Source organism: Chaetomium fimeti (assembly GCF_033439085.1).
Source record: "Chaetomium fimeti strain CBS 168.71 chromosome Unknown B0H64scaffold_2, whole genome shotgun sequence".
Taxonomy (NCBI): Eukaryota; Fungi; Ascomycota; class Sordariomycetes; order Sordariales; family Chaetomiaceae; genus Chaetomium; species Chaetomium fimeti.
In genome coordinates, this window is record NW_026944330.1 from 2,922,192 (window position 1) to 2,935,860 (window position 13,669).

The following is a 13,669-nucleotide window of genomic DNA, read 5'->3' on the forward strand; positions in this document are numbered from 1 at the left end:
GTTCTCAAATCTCAAACCCCAGGTACACAGTATCGCCCCGCAATCGCCGAACGGATCAACGGCAGCCCCACTCTCACACTTCTGAAACGTCTTTAGCACCCGCGCTCTGATCCGCAAGTCGTCATGCACGACGAACAAGTACCTTTCTGCGGCGAGACAGAGAGGCGGCGCCAAGAACCTAACATGGTGACGAAGCTGCGGAACAAACAACGGAGTCCAGCTCGCAGCATCGAAAGCAGGTTGATAGGTTTTTCAGCATGGGTAATTCGATATGATTAAAAATAAAGAAATCATGGCAGTGCCTCTCGGTCTCGTAGAATTCCACCGATGTTTGAACACACTCACCGGAATGGCACACAAAAGGCAATTATCGAGATTTCGAGTAAGTGCAACAAACGGGGCGGTATCGTCGATGCGGGGCCCGTCGCGTCTTGCCTAACCGCGCCGCGACTTTGACTGACTGGGCTCGGCAGGCATTGAACCAACGCGATCTGCCAGTCGCTGCATCATCGTTCAAGATTCTCCCCACAAGGAATTTGTCTAGGAACAATTTCGCAACCCCTTGTCGTCGCCCATTATCGCAGTATTCTTTGAGTGACAGGAGTTTTGCAATGAACTTATTTTCTATTTGGCGAATTCCTGCCAACTCCTGAGCTCCAGATTCCCCGTCGCATCCACCATCAAACTGCGCGCAGCACCCGTCGCATTCGCCCATCAAGCAAACACCACGCGCAAAGCAGTGAACTAAAGATGCCGCCAACCCGAAAGCGCTCCTCGCAGGAGCTAGGCTCTGGCAATGCCCAGGGCTCAGCGCAGCCATCCATGCTACATCGCATCAGGAACATGTGGCAATTCGCCAACCTTTTTCAGTTCATCCTGCTCTTCGGCCAAGCTCTCAAGCTCGACGATAATCTCGATATCGAAGTGCGTTGCATGCCTTCCCGGCCCCTAAGATAACGCTATGACCGACACAAATGGAGGGGTTGCTAACAGGCGACTTGCGCTAGGATCTTGAAGCAGAATGCCTCAAACCGGGGGCCGTAGCGCTCCAAGATATCGGCCTTCGTCTCCTCAAGTTCCTCTCTTCGCACCGCGGCCTGACGTATGTACCGCTCGCCTACCCGATGCCACCACTGCCACTTTACTGAACGGTTTTCTAACCTTGCGCAGTCACGAGTTGTTCGACGAGTACACAAGAAGGCAGTTTCTTAGCAAAGCGCCGGAGAAAAACCCTTTCGGTTCTGCCGAGGTACCCGCCAAGTTTGCAGACTTCGACGTTTTCACCAAGGTATGTTGTTACGGCCGCGGAAACTATCCACCACGATTTTCGAACTGACGGAGTGCCGCACTTAGATTCGAGTACTTCACCAGATGACGCAACTGATCATGGTGAACCCAGAGCGGTTACGGGAGAAAACCGAAGAGCAGAAGGACACCGACCAAACAAACTGGGTACGTCACCAACGTCACTTGACCTGGCATGCACAAGCGCGGACCCTATACTAACTTCTATGCAGCGCATCGAGCCTTACGGCTGGGACCGTCACGATCGCACCTACTTCGTTCTCGATGACAACCGCCTATATCGCCTAACCGATGCCTGGCCGCCTCCCCCGAAACCTAAGAGCAACACGAAAAAGGCCAGAGCTGCACAACGGTCGAGCAAAAGACGGCGTGTTTCGTCCGGGGCCGCGAGCGATGCTGATGATGCGCACGATGAGGCTCCCGATGCCGCCGAACAGGCCGAACCAGAAGATGACGGTCTGGGGGGGATGAAATGGGAATGCATCGCTGTCACTCTTGATGAAGTCCGCGAATTTCTGTCAACCATTCAGAAATCCAAGGATCCCAACGAGAAGACTCTGCGAGACCAAGTTCAAGATCATCTCCTCCCCATCCTCGAGAAGCAGGAAGAATCCAGAAAGAGGAAACAGCTGCAAAGGGAAAAGGAGCTTCTCAGCTTGGAAAAGATGGCGTATGCTAAGAGGTCAAGCCGGATTGCGGGCAAAATGGAACAGCAGAAGGTGGAGGAGCGAACCCGTGAAGAAGAACGGAAGAGAGTCGATGAAGAAGCGGCCAGAAGGAAAGAAGAGCAGCAGCGGCTGAAAATGGAGCGTGAGAGGGATAGCCGACTGATGTCGAGGGAACAACGACTTAAGGAACGAGAGGGTCGCCGCCGGCTACACGAGGAGGAGCTTGCTCAACTGTCCGAGGACAGCAAGGAGGCGAGCAATGCCTCCGCTCGCATGTCAGAGCGGCGACGATTGGCGGAGATCGAGAGGAACAAGAAGGCTCTACAAGAACTCGAAGAGGAAGAAGATGACTGGATCTTCGATTGTGTTTGCGGGGTATACGGCCAAATCGACGACGGAACACACAGCGTGGCATGCGAAAAGTGCAACACCTGGCAACATAGTAAATGCCTGGGCATCGACGAACAGGAAGCAGATCAGGAGGATTTCCACTTCGTTTGCAACTCCTGCCGCCGGCGAGAGGAGACAGCAGATGATCCGCGCTCTCGAGTGATCAAGCTCAAGGTCAATCGCCATGAGGCGCCTGAATCTCCTGTCAGCAAACAGCCCGTCGAGGAAACCGCAGGGACATCTCAAGGACCTCAAGCGCAGCTGGTCGTTGATCTTCAGTCACGGCCATCAAATTCGCTCAGTGGCCCCGAGCCACTGCCTGCACCGGCGTTCCGAGCCGTACAGGCCACCGCATCTGATCTGCCTGAGCAAAAGATAAACAGCAATCCGGCGAACGATATCGTAACTGGCCCTGGTCAAATCCAACAATCACCAGTCAGTCAGGGGAGCAACCCCTTCTCGTCACCGCATCCGAGTCTTTTGCCGCCAGGTCGACGACAGCCGGTCAAATCCGACGCCCCCAATCTGGCCGCAACCCTCCCGACCGGCGGTGACGATGGAAAGACGGGATCGGTTGCTAAAATGGTTCTGTTGGACGGCGCTCTTTCAACACTGGCCGGAAGCGGGAGTGGCGGCTCTTCGCCATCAAAGCAACCGCACCGTCCCCCTTCCCCACCAACAAAGACCTCTGCGCCTACTCCCGCGGCCTCGAACGGGCTAGCTTCCTCATTTTCTGCGGAGAGTATTAGCAGCATGACATCTGCGTCCCCGATAGGTTTGCCACACCTCACCCCCGCTCAGTCCCGCGATGCCAGATCCGATCATGCCGCGTCCGGCTCCTCGCCACTGCCGCCCATTAGCGGCGGCCTGTCACCCACGAAGCACTCGCCCCCCGCACCCAAACGCCAACAGCACGTCAACGGAGGGGTCAGCGGTGCCGCGACTCACCCCCCCTCAGCCGTGTTCCCGCCTGTGGCGGCCCTGTCTCCCTCCCCGCGGCAACAGGTATTGACGCCTCCGGTCAAACCTGCGGAGCCGGTCCGTGTCCCCCCTCTGCAGCCGCCGCAAAGCACGCAGACGCCCAAGCCGGGTCCATCAAGTTCCCCCCGGCCGGATACCCAGTCAGGTTGATCTGGACCGCGAAATAAACTGATTGGTCAAGCGAGATGGTATGAGTTGTTTCGGTTTTGGGAAGTTAATGGTATTGGTGGGCAGGCATTCTTGCATCCTACGGAAACAGGGTTTGGTTTTGGTTTTAAGGCATATTTTGCTTTGCAGGCGTGACATGAGCAGGCGGGGCAATCACAGCATATAGATGATAGACGAGTAGAGAGCGCTGCTAAATTGATATGGGGAGCGCTGCTAAATTGATATGGGGAGCGCCTCAGCGTCATCAGATTAACTCGCTGGGGGCCGTAATCCTAATTCTAACCGCCCGCCAGTGCGTCCATTGAGGTCCCCTTCCACTGTACCGGAAAGCTTGTCGAGCACTATTTGATATCTCCCTAATCTCACCCCTCGCCGGAAGCCCGCTATGGACTCAACAACCAACCAACCAACCGGTCCGTTGTATCTAACACGGCACACGATCTTCGTAGAGAAAACCGGGCTAAACACGCGAGGAAGATCCGATCACCAACACCGCAATGGCCTACCCACCCACCAACGACATTTGTTGAGTTACATCCAGCCATGCCGATTACCTTATGTGGCGGTTGTCTCCCCCAAGCGAAAGGAGGTGGGATGAGGCGCCCGGGTAGTGTCTCGAACAGAATGTGACAAGTGATATCTCACAGCTAGCCGCACCTACACTCCAGGCACACGAACAGTTGGCCTGGGCTTTGAGACAGGAAATCGGACTCAGCACATGGCACGGCACCTAGTCGCCTGGAGATGCGAAACAGAAACATTGCGTGCCAACGGAAAGGGCGGGAGAGGCTACTATTGGGGCGGCAGGCCGGGAGGTCGCAGATTTCAGATATGCAGGGTAGGTAGACCGCCAGGTACGCAACACCGCCATCTCCTACACAACGGCTAGGAGTGGTCGCCGTCGGGTAGGTGAAATGAACTCGCGCCACACCCGGTCGCTCCCCCAACGGGTTCGTCTTTGGCCCAAGTTGTTGCTTGCCAGCACAGCCGTCCCTTTTTTTAACCCGTGGGGTAAACCCGCGATCCCTTGGCTGTTTTGAATTCCTCTTTCTCTAGCAAACATACCCAAAGTAGCAAGCCCGGTCCAAAGAACGCCACTCAGCCGCAAGGGAGAAAATAGAAGCCCAAGGGTACCACGGCCCAGATCCAGTGCCCCTGGGCCTGGGTGTCCAGATGCGCAGCTGCAAAGAGCCACGAGCAATCGGACCCATTGGTCTCCCCCTGTCTTTCTGTCAAAATCGATGTTCAAACAGTGGTAGGCTAATGCGGCTACCCGTCGCGGCTTGCATGGTAGATGGCCAACCAGATGCGTGTTGCATCGAACCATGCATGCAATGCACGATACGGCTTGGCCATGAATAACATAGGGCGCAGTAAGGAGAGAGCAACCGGCTGTCCAGAATCCCACATGCGCAAACCTGGCGGCAGTCGGGTTCTGTTCCCAGCCGTCCCACATGTGCGAGTTGCCTCCCGGTCACGGGTGCAGGGCGGGACGGCGTTCAGGAGGGATGACAACCCCCAGACGTCAAAGGCGCGTTAGAGCTGCCAGTCAAAGAAAGATGGAAGCCACTTCGGCAGGTGCCGGAGATTTAGCGATGGCGAAGAGCAAGAGAACCGTTTCCGGGATGTACCCGCCCACATTCCAGTGAGTCTCGGGTACCTCGCACAATCAGCCTTGCATCACTATCGTGGCACTGTGTAACCCGGAGCGAAACTCAACGAGTCCTCGTTGCTCTTCGGGGAGGGCTGGCTGGTTCGGTTCTCGGCGTGAACATGTGGAGCACTAACCAGATAGAGCGTGGCAGACGGGGGTCGTAGGTGCCATATCGGGGTGGTTTGTTGCAGAAGGGGCTCAACTGGCTGCTGGGCCGGGGTTAAGCATTTCTTTCGTCCCTAGAAGACGGCTTGCTGCCTCCGGCGCCGTAGGGCCCATGCAACAGTTTCGGGTCTCCTGAGCCGACCGAACACGGATGGATTGCCAACAGGCGGTGCAGGGTGGGTTCCCGGGGGCCGCCATCCAGACTCTGCCTTTGCACTGCTGACCTGGCTGGCTTCCGAATGCGTCAACCCACTGGGGCTGCACGCCGGATCGCAGCACCTTTGGCCAGCGGCAGGACTGTAATAAAGAGAATACAAATACAAGGCCGGTCCCCTTTCCCTTTTTCCCCCGGCGCCTCATGAAATTCTGCCCGAGACAAAGCCCACCTGCCACGTTCATTGAGGCGGTAAAGAGGAGAGACCATCAACCGGCTGCCACTCTAGCGTCGCAAACCCTGTCGCCGAAGAGCACAGGACAAAGAAAAGAAGCTTCACTGTCGCCTCTGGAAAGGCAGCACCGATTCCGCGGAGGACTGGCCTGCATAGCAAAGTCCACCAAGGTTAACCTAAGGGAAAGACACCGCTCGCTGGCCGGAGTGAGGTTGAAGAGATCTTACCTAGAAGACGTGTGGTCCGCATTGCAAAGGTTCAACGTGGCTGCTGGAGTCCAAGGATCGATTCCTTGAAAAGGGTCCGTACCATCCATTCGGCACACCTTTCGCCAACCCAAGCCCAGCCGCCTCCTAACGCCGCTAGGTCCACAGTCCTCAGCCAGGCGATACCCGTCAAGCCATCCACGCGAAGCACTGCTGCAAGAGCTGGTCTCGCCAATCCTTGCCCGATTGTCCGCCCCGGCTTCCGCTTCCAATCGGCTGCCCGTTCACGATTCAACACCATTGTCCATATCCAGAGCGTGCCATTTCTGTTGTAAGCAGAGCACTTGCCCGCCCCGAAAGCCAAAAGTCAACAACAACACCCCACCAGCGTCGCCCAGAGCCGACCCTGTACTTGAGGAGCAAGCCCCAGATCCAACCAAACGTCGCAACTCGCTTCAGCGTCTGGGATCATCGACTGTGCGCCCTTGCGGCTTCACGCAGACCACTTCGAAAGCCAAGCCAATAAGTCCACAATGGACCGCCATACGCCGCCATCCCCGGCGCCAACCAGGGGAGACCCGCTCCCATCAGGGTTCCACGAGCTGCTGCAACACAACGCATCGGCGGCATACCCCCACAAAGCCGTTCCCGCCGACCCCATCCAAGCCCACTCGCAGCCAAGTTCGAGGTACGGCACACCCGGACCACCGGCGCATCACCCACACGGAATTGACACGTCGGTGGTGTATCAACAACGCGGAGGTATTAGCGATCTGGTAAGAAAGATATTGCAGGTGGTGTAAGTCCAGAAGACTGACGTGTTCGCAGCACGCATATCACCAGCAGGCGATGTACCCGCAGGATAACAGTTCCTATGGGCCAATTCCGGAGGTAAGTGACGAGGTTGCCGGCTAGATAAGCAGCGGAGGTGCTAACGTGAGTTGTTGAACCTTGCTCAGCCGTACAACACTCCAGCAACTTCACCTCCAACGCCATCGCGGGGGTCGGACATCATGAGCACTCGGGGCAGCTCAAGGGTCTTGGGCCCCCGAAGCACACGCATCGAGAAGTCGACCATGAAGAAGAAGAAGGAACGGGCCAAGCCACCGAAGAACTTGCCAGTGCTAGACAGACCCATGAGCGAGCTGACCAAGGCTTCGTTGATACCGGTTGCCGACATCGAGTCGTATGTGCAGCGATCATCCGACGTACGGCGGGAGGAGATCGAGATAGGCAAGAACCCTGGCAGGGTCAAGAGGCCGATGAATGCCTTCATGCTGTACCGGAAGGCGTACCAACAACGGGCCAAGGAGTGGGCTTCCCAGCATAACCACCAGATCGTGTCCCGGGTGTGCGGTATGAGCTGGCCCCTGGAACCGGAGCATGTCCGGCAGCAGTTCAAGTCGTGGGCGGACACCGAGCGCGACAACCACCAAAAGGCCCATCCCAATTACAAGTTCACCCCGGCGAAGCCGCACAAACCTCCGCCCAAGTATGAGGGGGGCTATGACGAGCGCAGCGACGGGTCGGACTTGGAGGACTATAACTGGTCCGGCAGGTCTGGTTCTCGGATGCGGTCAGCGACACACACACCCGGCGCCGACAGCGACTACATCCCGAGCCGCTCCGTGTACGCGGCAACCCATCCGCACCCGAGCCAGTACGCGGGAATGCACACCATGGGCATGCCGCAGCAAACCAGGTCGACCGCCCTGGACTTCAGTCCGGGAAAGCCATTGCCAGGCCCATACGACCACCGCGACTTTCAGGGGCAGTACTATGAACCGCAGCGGAACCAGCACCAGAGACACTTGCACCATGGTGTCGACGACGTCTTTGTTCACAGGACACCGTCGCCGAGCCTGGCCTTCCAGCAGACGCACGCCGGGCAGCAGTCGCACTACGACCTCAACCCATACCACCAGAAGGTCGAACATCAGCCCATCCATCAATCGCAGCCCCATCAGCACCAGCAGCACCCGCATCATGCTCCTCAGTTCGAACATCGGATAGACCCATCACTGATTCAGCAAGACGACGCCCTGTTCGATAACGGCGGCTTCAACACCCTCCCGACTATGTTTGATGGCGGCCTTGGTATGACACAGCAGGCCTGGCACACGGCGCAGTCGACGGCAGGTGCCGAGACTGAAAGCCAGTTCTCGAACGCCTTCATGGGTCTCGAAGAGCCCCTATCTCTCGAGCAGCAGACCCAATATCTGGGAGGCGAGTGGCAGGTTGAGCCTCTTCCGGAAACCGCGCACTTCGACACGAGCTGGGTGGAACCGAAGACGGAGCCTTGATGGTTGTTTCGTCTGGAAATGAAAGAGAGGAATGAAGATCGAGACTAGTCGAGAAGCGGCAAAGAGGAAATAGCGTGATCATGAAATAGTATTGTAAATGCCTCATCTTGAGGGTTCATGGGCGGGGAGCGTTGGCGTTGGTGGTGAAGAGGGCATTGAAATCTGGATGGGATCTGGATGGGGTCTTGGAGTTTGGGAGATCCGGCGGGTTTCTGGACAAGAGCATATTTTGGGGAAAGTAACGGTAAGGGCGTTTGGAATTTGAGATAGACAACAGAGAAAAACTTAGCTTTGCGTCCATTTTATGAGATTGCCCTGTTGCTTTTCTCCGCCCTTGCGCCTTGTGTGTCACCGCCGCCGTGTTGCGCTCAATTGCTTTGACCTCGAGGTCATCCAACAAAGCCTTTGTACAAGCCAACCTCGGCAGTGCAGCGGAAATTATTTGTTGCATCTCCGCGAGCGGCCCTTGATGATGAGCAATTCGAAGGCTGACAAGGGATATTCATTCCCGGGGGCGCGTTACCAACTCTGAGCGCCGTGCAAAGAGGAAATGAGAGAAAACACATCGAGTGGAACAATAAGGCAGTTGACGGCGGCAAGAGTGAACGAGGTCACTGGCGCATAAGCTGCCCAGGAAGTGGCAGATAGCGGATAACGGGTTATACTATGGTTATATGCATACTCGGTAAGCTATTCAATAATCCATCAATCCGATGCAACCCAATTCGATAGCATCGCCTAAGCTCCTGCAGCATCCCCAATCATCGTCATAAGGAGCTTCGGAGCATCACGACCACAAGCACAGGAAGCATCAAACACGGCGATGACTCTGCTTTCGAAAACGATTACGGCCTTTGGAAGCCTTTTGCTCGCACATGCGTAAGAATTCCTAATTTTCCATCACCCAAATCTCAATCTCTAACTAATCCCCCAAGCTGCTACTCGGCGCGCGAGCATACCGCACTCCAGTCAATCCGAGCCGCCACTGCCGCTACTTTAACTTCGTCCTCGACGGCTGCCACTTCACTCCCGGTGGATATAATAATTGAAACAATCATCTCAACCTTTATAATCCTCCTGGGGCTGGTACTAGGAACGCGCCCGCTGCGGCCGCTCGAATGGCGCGTCTGGGCCGGGAAGATCGAGCGGGAAGGCGAGGAGGGCTTCACCGATAACGCCGGCGCGGTGGACAAGGACTATATGGGCAATCCATTCAGTGTTCTGGAGTCGCGGCCAAACTTCGTGGATATTCGGAAACAACGGAAGGAGTTCGCCGAGTGGGTTCAAAAGGGCGATGGTAAACAAGGGCAGTGATACCCCAGGTTGCAGAATTCAATGATTCGTTATCTTTTCAGCCGTCCATGAGATCATGCGGCTGGCATCGCGGACTACTTCACCTACCTAAAGTTGTTTCCAATCCGAGTCCCCTAAATTGTATCAGCTCTCGCCGCCGCAGTTGGAATGTCTGCATTGGGAAGTTGCACCTGATATTTCCCAGTTGGCCGCGCCTTCCGAATCTGCTTCCATATCGCGCCACGATGAGCATTACCTTAACCCAGTACCGGGATCTACTGGCTGAAGGACTGGGAAGCCGCTTCCACGTTCCTAATCTTACTTGACCTGCCACGGCGGGAATTTGAGCCAACTCACTTCTTCATGCATCAGAAATCAACTTGAGGTTCTCAGACCTTTCATGAAATGCCTGCCCGTCCGATCCCCTCCCTTCTTCAGCTTTCCATTCCGCTGTAATTAATCCGAGTCTCTAGCATACGCAGCACTCCAGGCTCGCAGCTTTACCACTGGTAACTGGACCCAGACTACCTTACCTAGCCTGACGGGGCTGTCAGCGGCCATGCCGGCCAACGGCAGTGCTCGCAGCGTCTACTCGACCGCCTCCCATCTACTTTCTCCCCGGAGTCTTGACTCGCCCTCGTCCCCGGCCCAGTCGCGCCCACAATCTGTCTCGTCATCCCGGTCCGGAACACCGTTACCGCCTTTAAACCGACCGTCTTCGTCTCTCTACCCGGATTCTCGCCACTCGGAGCATACTCTTCATCGTCCGCCAACAGCTTCCCGCCGCCCAGCACTTCGCCGTAAGAGGTCTTGTTCCAAGAAGAGTGCGACCCGTAACCGCGCCTTTTCCAGCCGCTCGAGCTCTCCTGCAACTTTCCTGGCGCGCCCTAAACATGGCTATGGAGATTCAAGCGTCGTCTCTACCCCTTCTGCCCTCTCGCGGGCTCCCGACGTATTGTCACCGGAAAACAGGACCAACAGGGTCCGGGGCGGGTCCATGGTCTCGCTTCCGGGAACGAGGGGCCAATATAATCATCAAGCCTCACCCAACCACCCACACTTGGCCGCTCCCGGAGCAACGGTGGACCTAGGTATGCGCCCCGTCTATGCGGCAAATGAACGGAACAACAGCGACTATGACCAAGACACGTTGAGCGAAGTCATCATGGCGATTGATGTGGACAAAGATGACAAGGTTGGCTGTGCTTACTATATTGCCATGGACGAAACACTGGTGCTTGAGGAGGACATCCCCATGGGGGGGATTGAAGCTGTCGACACACTTCTACTCCATGTTCAACCAACCTCGGTTATCATACCGAACAGAGCACCCGGCGATTTGATCGAGCTGCTTGAGCGGGATGCGCACCGGTTTGACGATAATGAGGGTTCATGCAGCGGGCAAGGGGCATACGTTCTACGACACATCGTTTCCGCCCAGTTCGACTATGAAGCTGGAAGGGAAGCGCTAGCGAAGGCTGACCAGGGGCCATCAAGACCTGACCCTATCGAAGTCCTGGCGTTGGAGGAGGAGCCCGTGCAGTCTATTGGCTCTTCTGTCCATAACAAGCTCATGCGTCTTTCCGAGAAGATCAATCTCGAGAGCTGCCTGTCGATCGGCTGCGCCGGGGCAGTCCTGATCGATCTTGAACGGCGAAGAACTACTGAGGGTGAGGGTCCATCCTCAGAAGAAGAGGAAAACGGAACATTCCAGTTCTTGGTGAGATCCATCGAGATGAACACATCTACAGACACGATGCTCGTAAACGGAGACTCGTTGATATCCCTTCAAATCTTGCAATCGGAACTGCACCCTAACCCACAAACACGTTCCTCAAACAGCTCCGAACCTAAAGCAAAGGAGGCCCTTTCCATCACTGGCCTTCTTCAGGCCTTAGCCTCTAGCGCGCAGGGCAAAAAGAGACTACGACAAATACTCCTTCGACCAAGCACTAATATCGGCCTGATTCAGGAACGACACAGGAGTATTGAGACTCTTCTGCACGTCGATAATGGGGAGGTTGTGAGGAACATGCGGAGGCTGCTCAGGAAGCTGAAAAACACCAAAACGTTGCTCCTCCATGTCAGGAAGGGCGTGGACCGAATACGGGGCCAGTTATCCATCCGAGTTGGGGACTGGAAGGCGTTGCTGAGGTTCGCAATGGTCTCCGCCCAGTTGAAGCGGTCAGTTCACACACTGAAAGGGGCTTCAGGAATCGAGATATTCGACAGGGTGAGTGTTCATCTTACGAGCCCTGGTTAGTCGTCAAGCTCGTTAACCCACGCAGATACGCAACGAAGTCGATGTCAATCGCTTTCTACATGTCGGAGATATCATCATTCGAACCATTGACTTCCAACTATCCAAAGAAAGTGGTTACACCGAAATTCTTTCAGGAGCAAGCGATTTCCTAGATGGACTAAGGAGAGAGTTTGCAGATGTCTGTCGTCTGCTCCCTGAACTGAAGCAGTCCGTGGTGCAGGAGGGTCCGACGGAGGCTGCCGAATTTATCCTTCACTGCACAGTCATGCCACCGTTGGGGTTCCTAGTCGCGGTGAGCCTCGACCCCAACACCGGGGAAGGGGTGTACCATGGCCAGCATCACCCCGAGGGTGAGTGGATGATGTGTTTTATAAGCGACGATATGGTATTCTACAAAAATCAACTCATGCTAGATCTCGACTCGCAGTATGGCGATCTGCCCTCTCGCATTGCCGGTATGTTTAAGCTGCGACCTGGTCAATGTCGCGCAACTAACGTTGGTGTTAGATGAGGAGATTGAGGTGATGATGGCGCTCTCTACGGCAGTTTTAGAGCACGAAGGGGCGATTCTCAGCGCATCTGAACTTTTCGGAGAACTCGACAGCATGCTTGCACTCGCCTTGGCCGCGGACAAGTACAACTGGGTGGCTCCTACAATGACTTCCTCAAACGTGATTGATATTGTTGGCGGGCGCCACCCACTTCAAGAACTACTCGTACCATCGTACATCCCCAACGACACTACAATAGCCGGCGGTGAGGGCACTGGACGCTCAAAAGAAGCCAGGGGCCTAGCTCCGTCTATGCTCATACTGACTGGGCCAAATAACTCGGGCAAGAGCGTCTATATGAGACAAGTTGCGCTCATCGTATACCTGGCACATACCGGTAGCTATGTTCCCGCCACTCGTGCGACAATCGGGGTCACCGACCGGATTCTCACTCGCATTGCCACGAGAGAGACGGTTGTCAATGACGAGAGTGCCTTCTTGGTGGACTTGAAGCAAGCAGCGTTCTCAATGAACTTTGCAACGCGCCGGAGCCTGCTTCTAATTGACGAGTTCGGAAAAGGCACGACGGCGGAGAGCGGCTCAGCTCTTTTTACGGCCTACCTCACATACCTTCTCGATCTGGGCGTAGAGCGGCCCAAGGTGATCGGCGGAACACATTTTCACGAAGTTTTCAACAATGGCCTCCTTCGACCTGGAAAGGATGTCGCCTTTGCCCATATGGATGTTCACCTCGACCCAGACGCCGAAGACCCAGATGAACGAATCACTTTCCTCTACCACCTGCTGCCTGGGCGGGGCACGTCAAGCCTGGGCGTATTATGCGCGGCAACGAATGATGTCCCGAGAGATGTCATCGACAGGGCCGAAGCCGTTGTAGCTTTGCAGGACAGGAATGAGAGCTTGGTGGAGGCCTGCTCTAGCCTGTCCGAGGGGGACAAGCAACAGTTGGAGGAAGCAGAACTCATTGCGAGAAGATTTCTGGAGCTGCAGGTACCGAATTCGGGCCGTGGGCAAGGCGAGGGCGCGATGGTTCGGGAAATGCTGCAAGGGATGCTAACTCTAGAGGAGGTAGGAACGCCGCGTCTATGATGGTTTATGGAATCACTCGTAGGAAGCATGTACAGCATTCGCTGAGGGCAGGGTTGCTTTGATATTATGTTGCTGTCTCCAAAACGACGGCCATTGGTGGCGTCCGCTGCCTCCTTCTCCCTATTGGTAACTAAACATTCTTCATTCGCCGGCAATTATGGACGGGGGTATCAGAACGAGAAACAAGAAAAGAACGCGACATCTTCGTACATGACCATGGCTTCTTTCCTGAGCCGCGGGATAGACCATAGCCTCCTCATCACATAGTACACATCCATCATTA

The 13,669-nt window shown here is 55.6% G+C and overlaps 5 protein-coding genes across 5 annotated transcripts; 4 read left to right on the plus strand and 1 right to left on the minus strand.

Annotated features, from left to right (window-relative positions):
* Positions 1-261: 261 nt before the first annotated feature.
* On the plus strand, positions 262-3,696 carry B0H64DRAFT_90984 (uncharacterized protein). Its single transcript, XM_062808956.1, has 6 exons — positions 262-382; positions 474-924; positions 1,008-1,102; positions 1,171-1,288; positions 1,354-1,452; positions 1,518-3,696. Exons 2-6 carry the CDS (start codon positions 751-753, stop codon positions 3,492-3,494), a joined length of 2,463 nt encoding a protein of 820 aa, XP_062662610.1. The 5' UTR covers positions 262-382; positions 474-750; the 3' UTR covers positions 3,495-3,696.
* A 375-nt stretch (positions 3,697-4,071) lies between these two features.
* B0H64DRAFT_91011 (uncharacterized protein) lies at positions 4,072-5,166 on the minus strand. The gene has a single exon (XM_062808957.1). The coding sequence runs from the start codon at positions 4,966-4,968 to the stop codon at positions 4,387-4,389; it is 582 nt and encodes a 193-aa protein (XP_062662611.1). The 5' UTR covers positions 4,969-5,166; the 3' UTR covers positions 4,072-4,386.
* Positions 5,167-6,459: 1,293 nt separating this feature from the next.
* Positions 6,460-8,229, plus strand: B0H64DRAFT_316612 (uncharacterized protein; the record flags this gene model as incomplete). The annotated part of the gene is made up of 3 exons (XM_062800294.1): positions 6,460-6,614; positions 6,796-6,817; positions 6,886-8,229. 3 exons carry the CDS (start codon positions 6,460-6,462, stop codon positions 8,227-8,229), a joined length of 1,521 nt encoding a protein of 506 aa, XP_062662612.1.
* A 559-nt stretch (positions 8,230-8,788) lies between these two features.
* On the plus strand, positions 8,789-9,812 carry B0H64DRAFT_90978 (membrane magnesium transporter-domain-containing protein). The gene is made up of 3 exons (XM_062808954.1): positions 8,789-8,914; positions 8,982-9,108; positions 9,165-9,812. Exons 1-3 carry the CDS (start codon positions 8,896-8,898, stop codon positions 9,541-9,543), a joined length of 525 nt encoding a protein of 174 aa, XP_062662613.1. The 5' UTR covers positions 8,789-8,895; the 3' UTR covers positions 9,544-9,812.
* An 875-nt stretch (positions 9,813-10,687) lies between these two features.
* On the plus strand, positions 10,688-13,386 carry B0H64DRAFT_318659 (muts domain V-domain-containing protein; the record flags this gene model as incomplete). The annotated part of the gene is made up of 3 exons (XM_062800397.1): positions 10,688-11,755; positions 11,811-12,240; positions 12,293-13,386. The coding sequence occupies 3 exons, from the start codon at positions 10,688-10,690 to the stop codon at positions 13,384-13,386; spliced, it is 2,592 nt and encodes an 863-aa protein (XP_062662614.1).
* Positions 13,387-13,669: the final 283 nt, after the last annotated feature.

What these genes read in the sequence shown, in the direction of transcription:
- B0H64DRAFT_91011 (XM_062808957.1), bottom strand. Translation starts at nt 4,968, where the DNA reads ATGTGGGACGGCTGGGAACAGAACCCGACTGCCGCCAGGTTTGCGCAT.
- B0H64DRAFT_90984 (XM_062808956.1), top strand. Translation starts at nt 751, where the DNA reads ATGCCGCCAACCCGAAAGCGCTCCTCGCAGGAGCTAGGCTCTGGCAAT. An exon ending in TCTTCGCACCGCGGCCTGAC is followed by an intron (nt 1,103 to 1,170) that starts GTATGTACCGCT and finishes AACCTTGCGCAG; the next exon opens with TCACGAGTTGTTCGACGAGT. An exon ending in ACACCGACCAAACAAACTGG is followed by an intron (nt 1,453 to 1,517) that starts GTACGTCACCAA and finishes ACTTCTATGCAG; the next exon opens with CGCATCGAGCCTTACGGCTG.
- B0H64DRAFT_90978 (XM_062808954.1), top strand. An exon ending in AGCCTTTTGCTCGCACATGC is followed by an intron (nt 9,109 to 9,164) that starts GTAAGAATTCCT and finishes TAATCCCCCAAG; the next exon opens with CTGCTACTCGGCGCGCGAGC.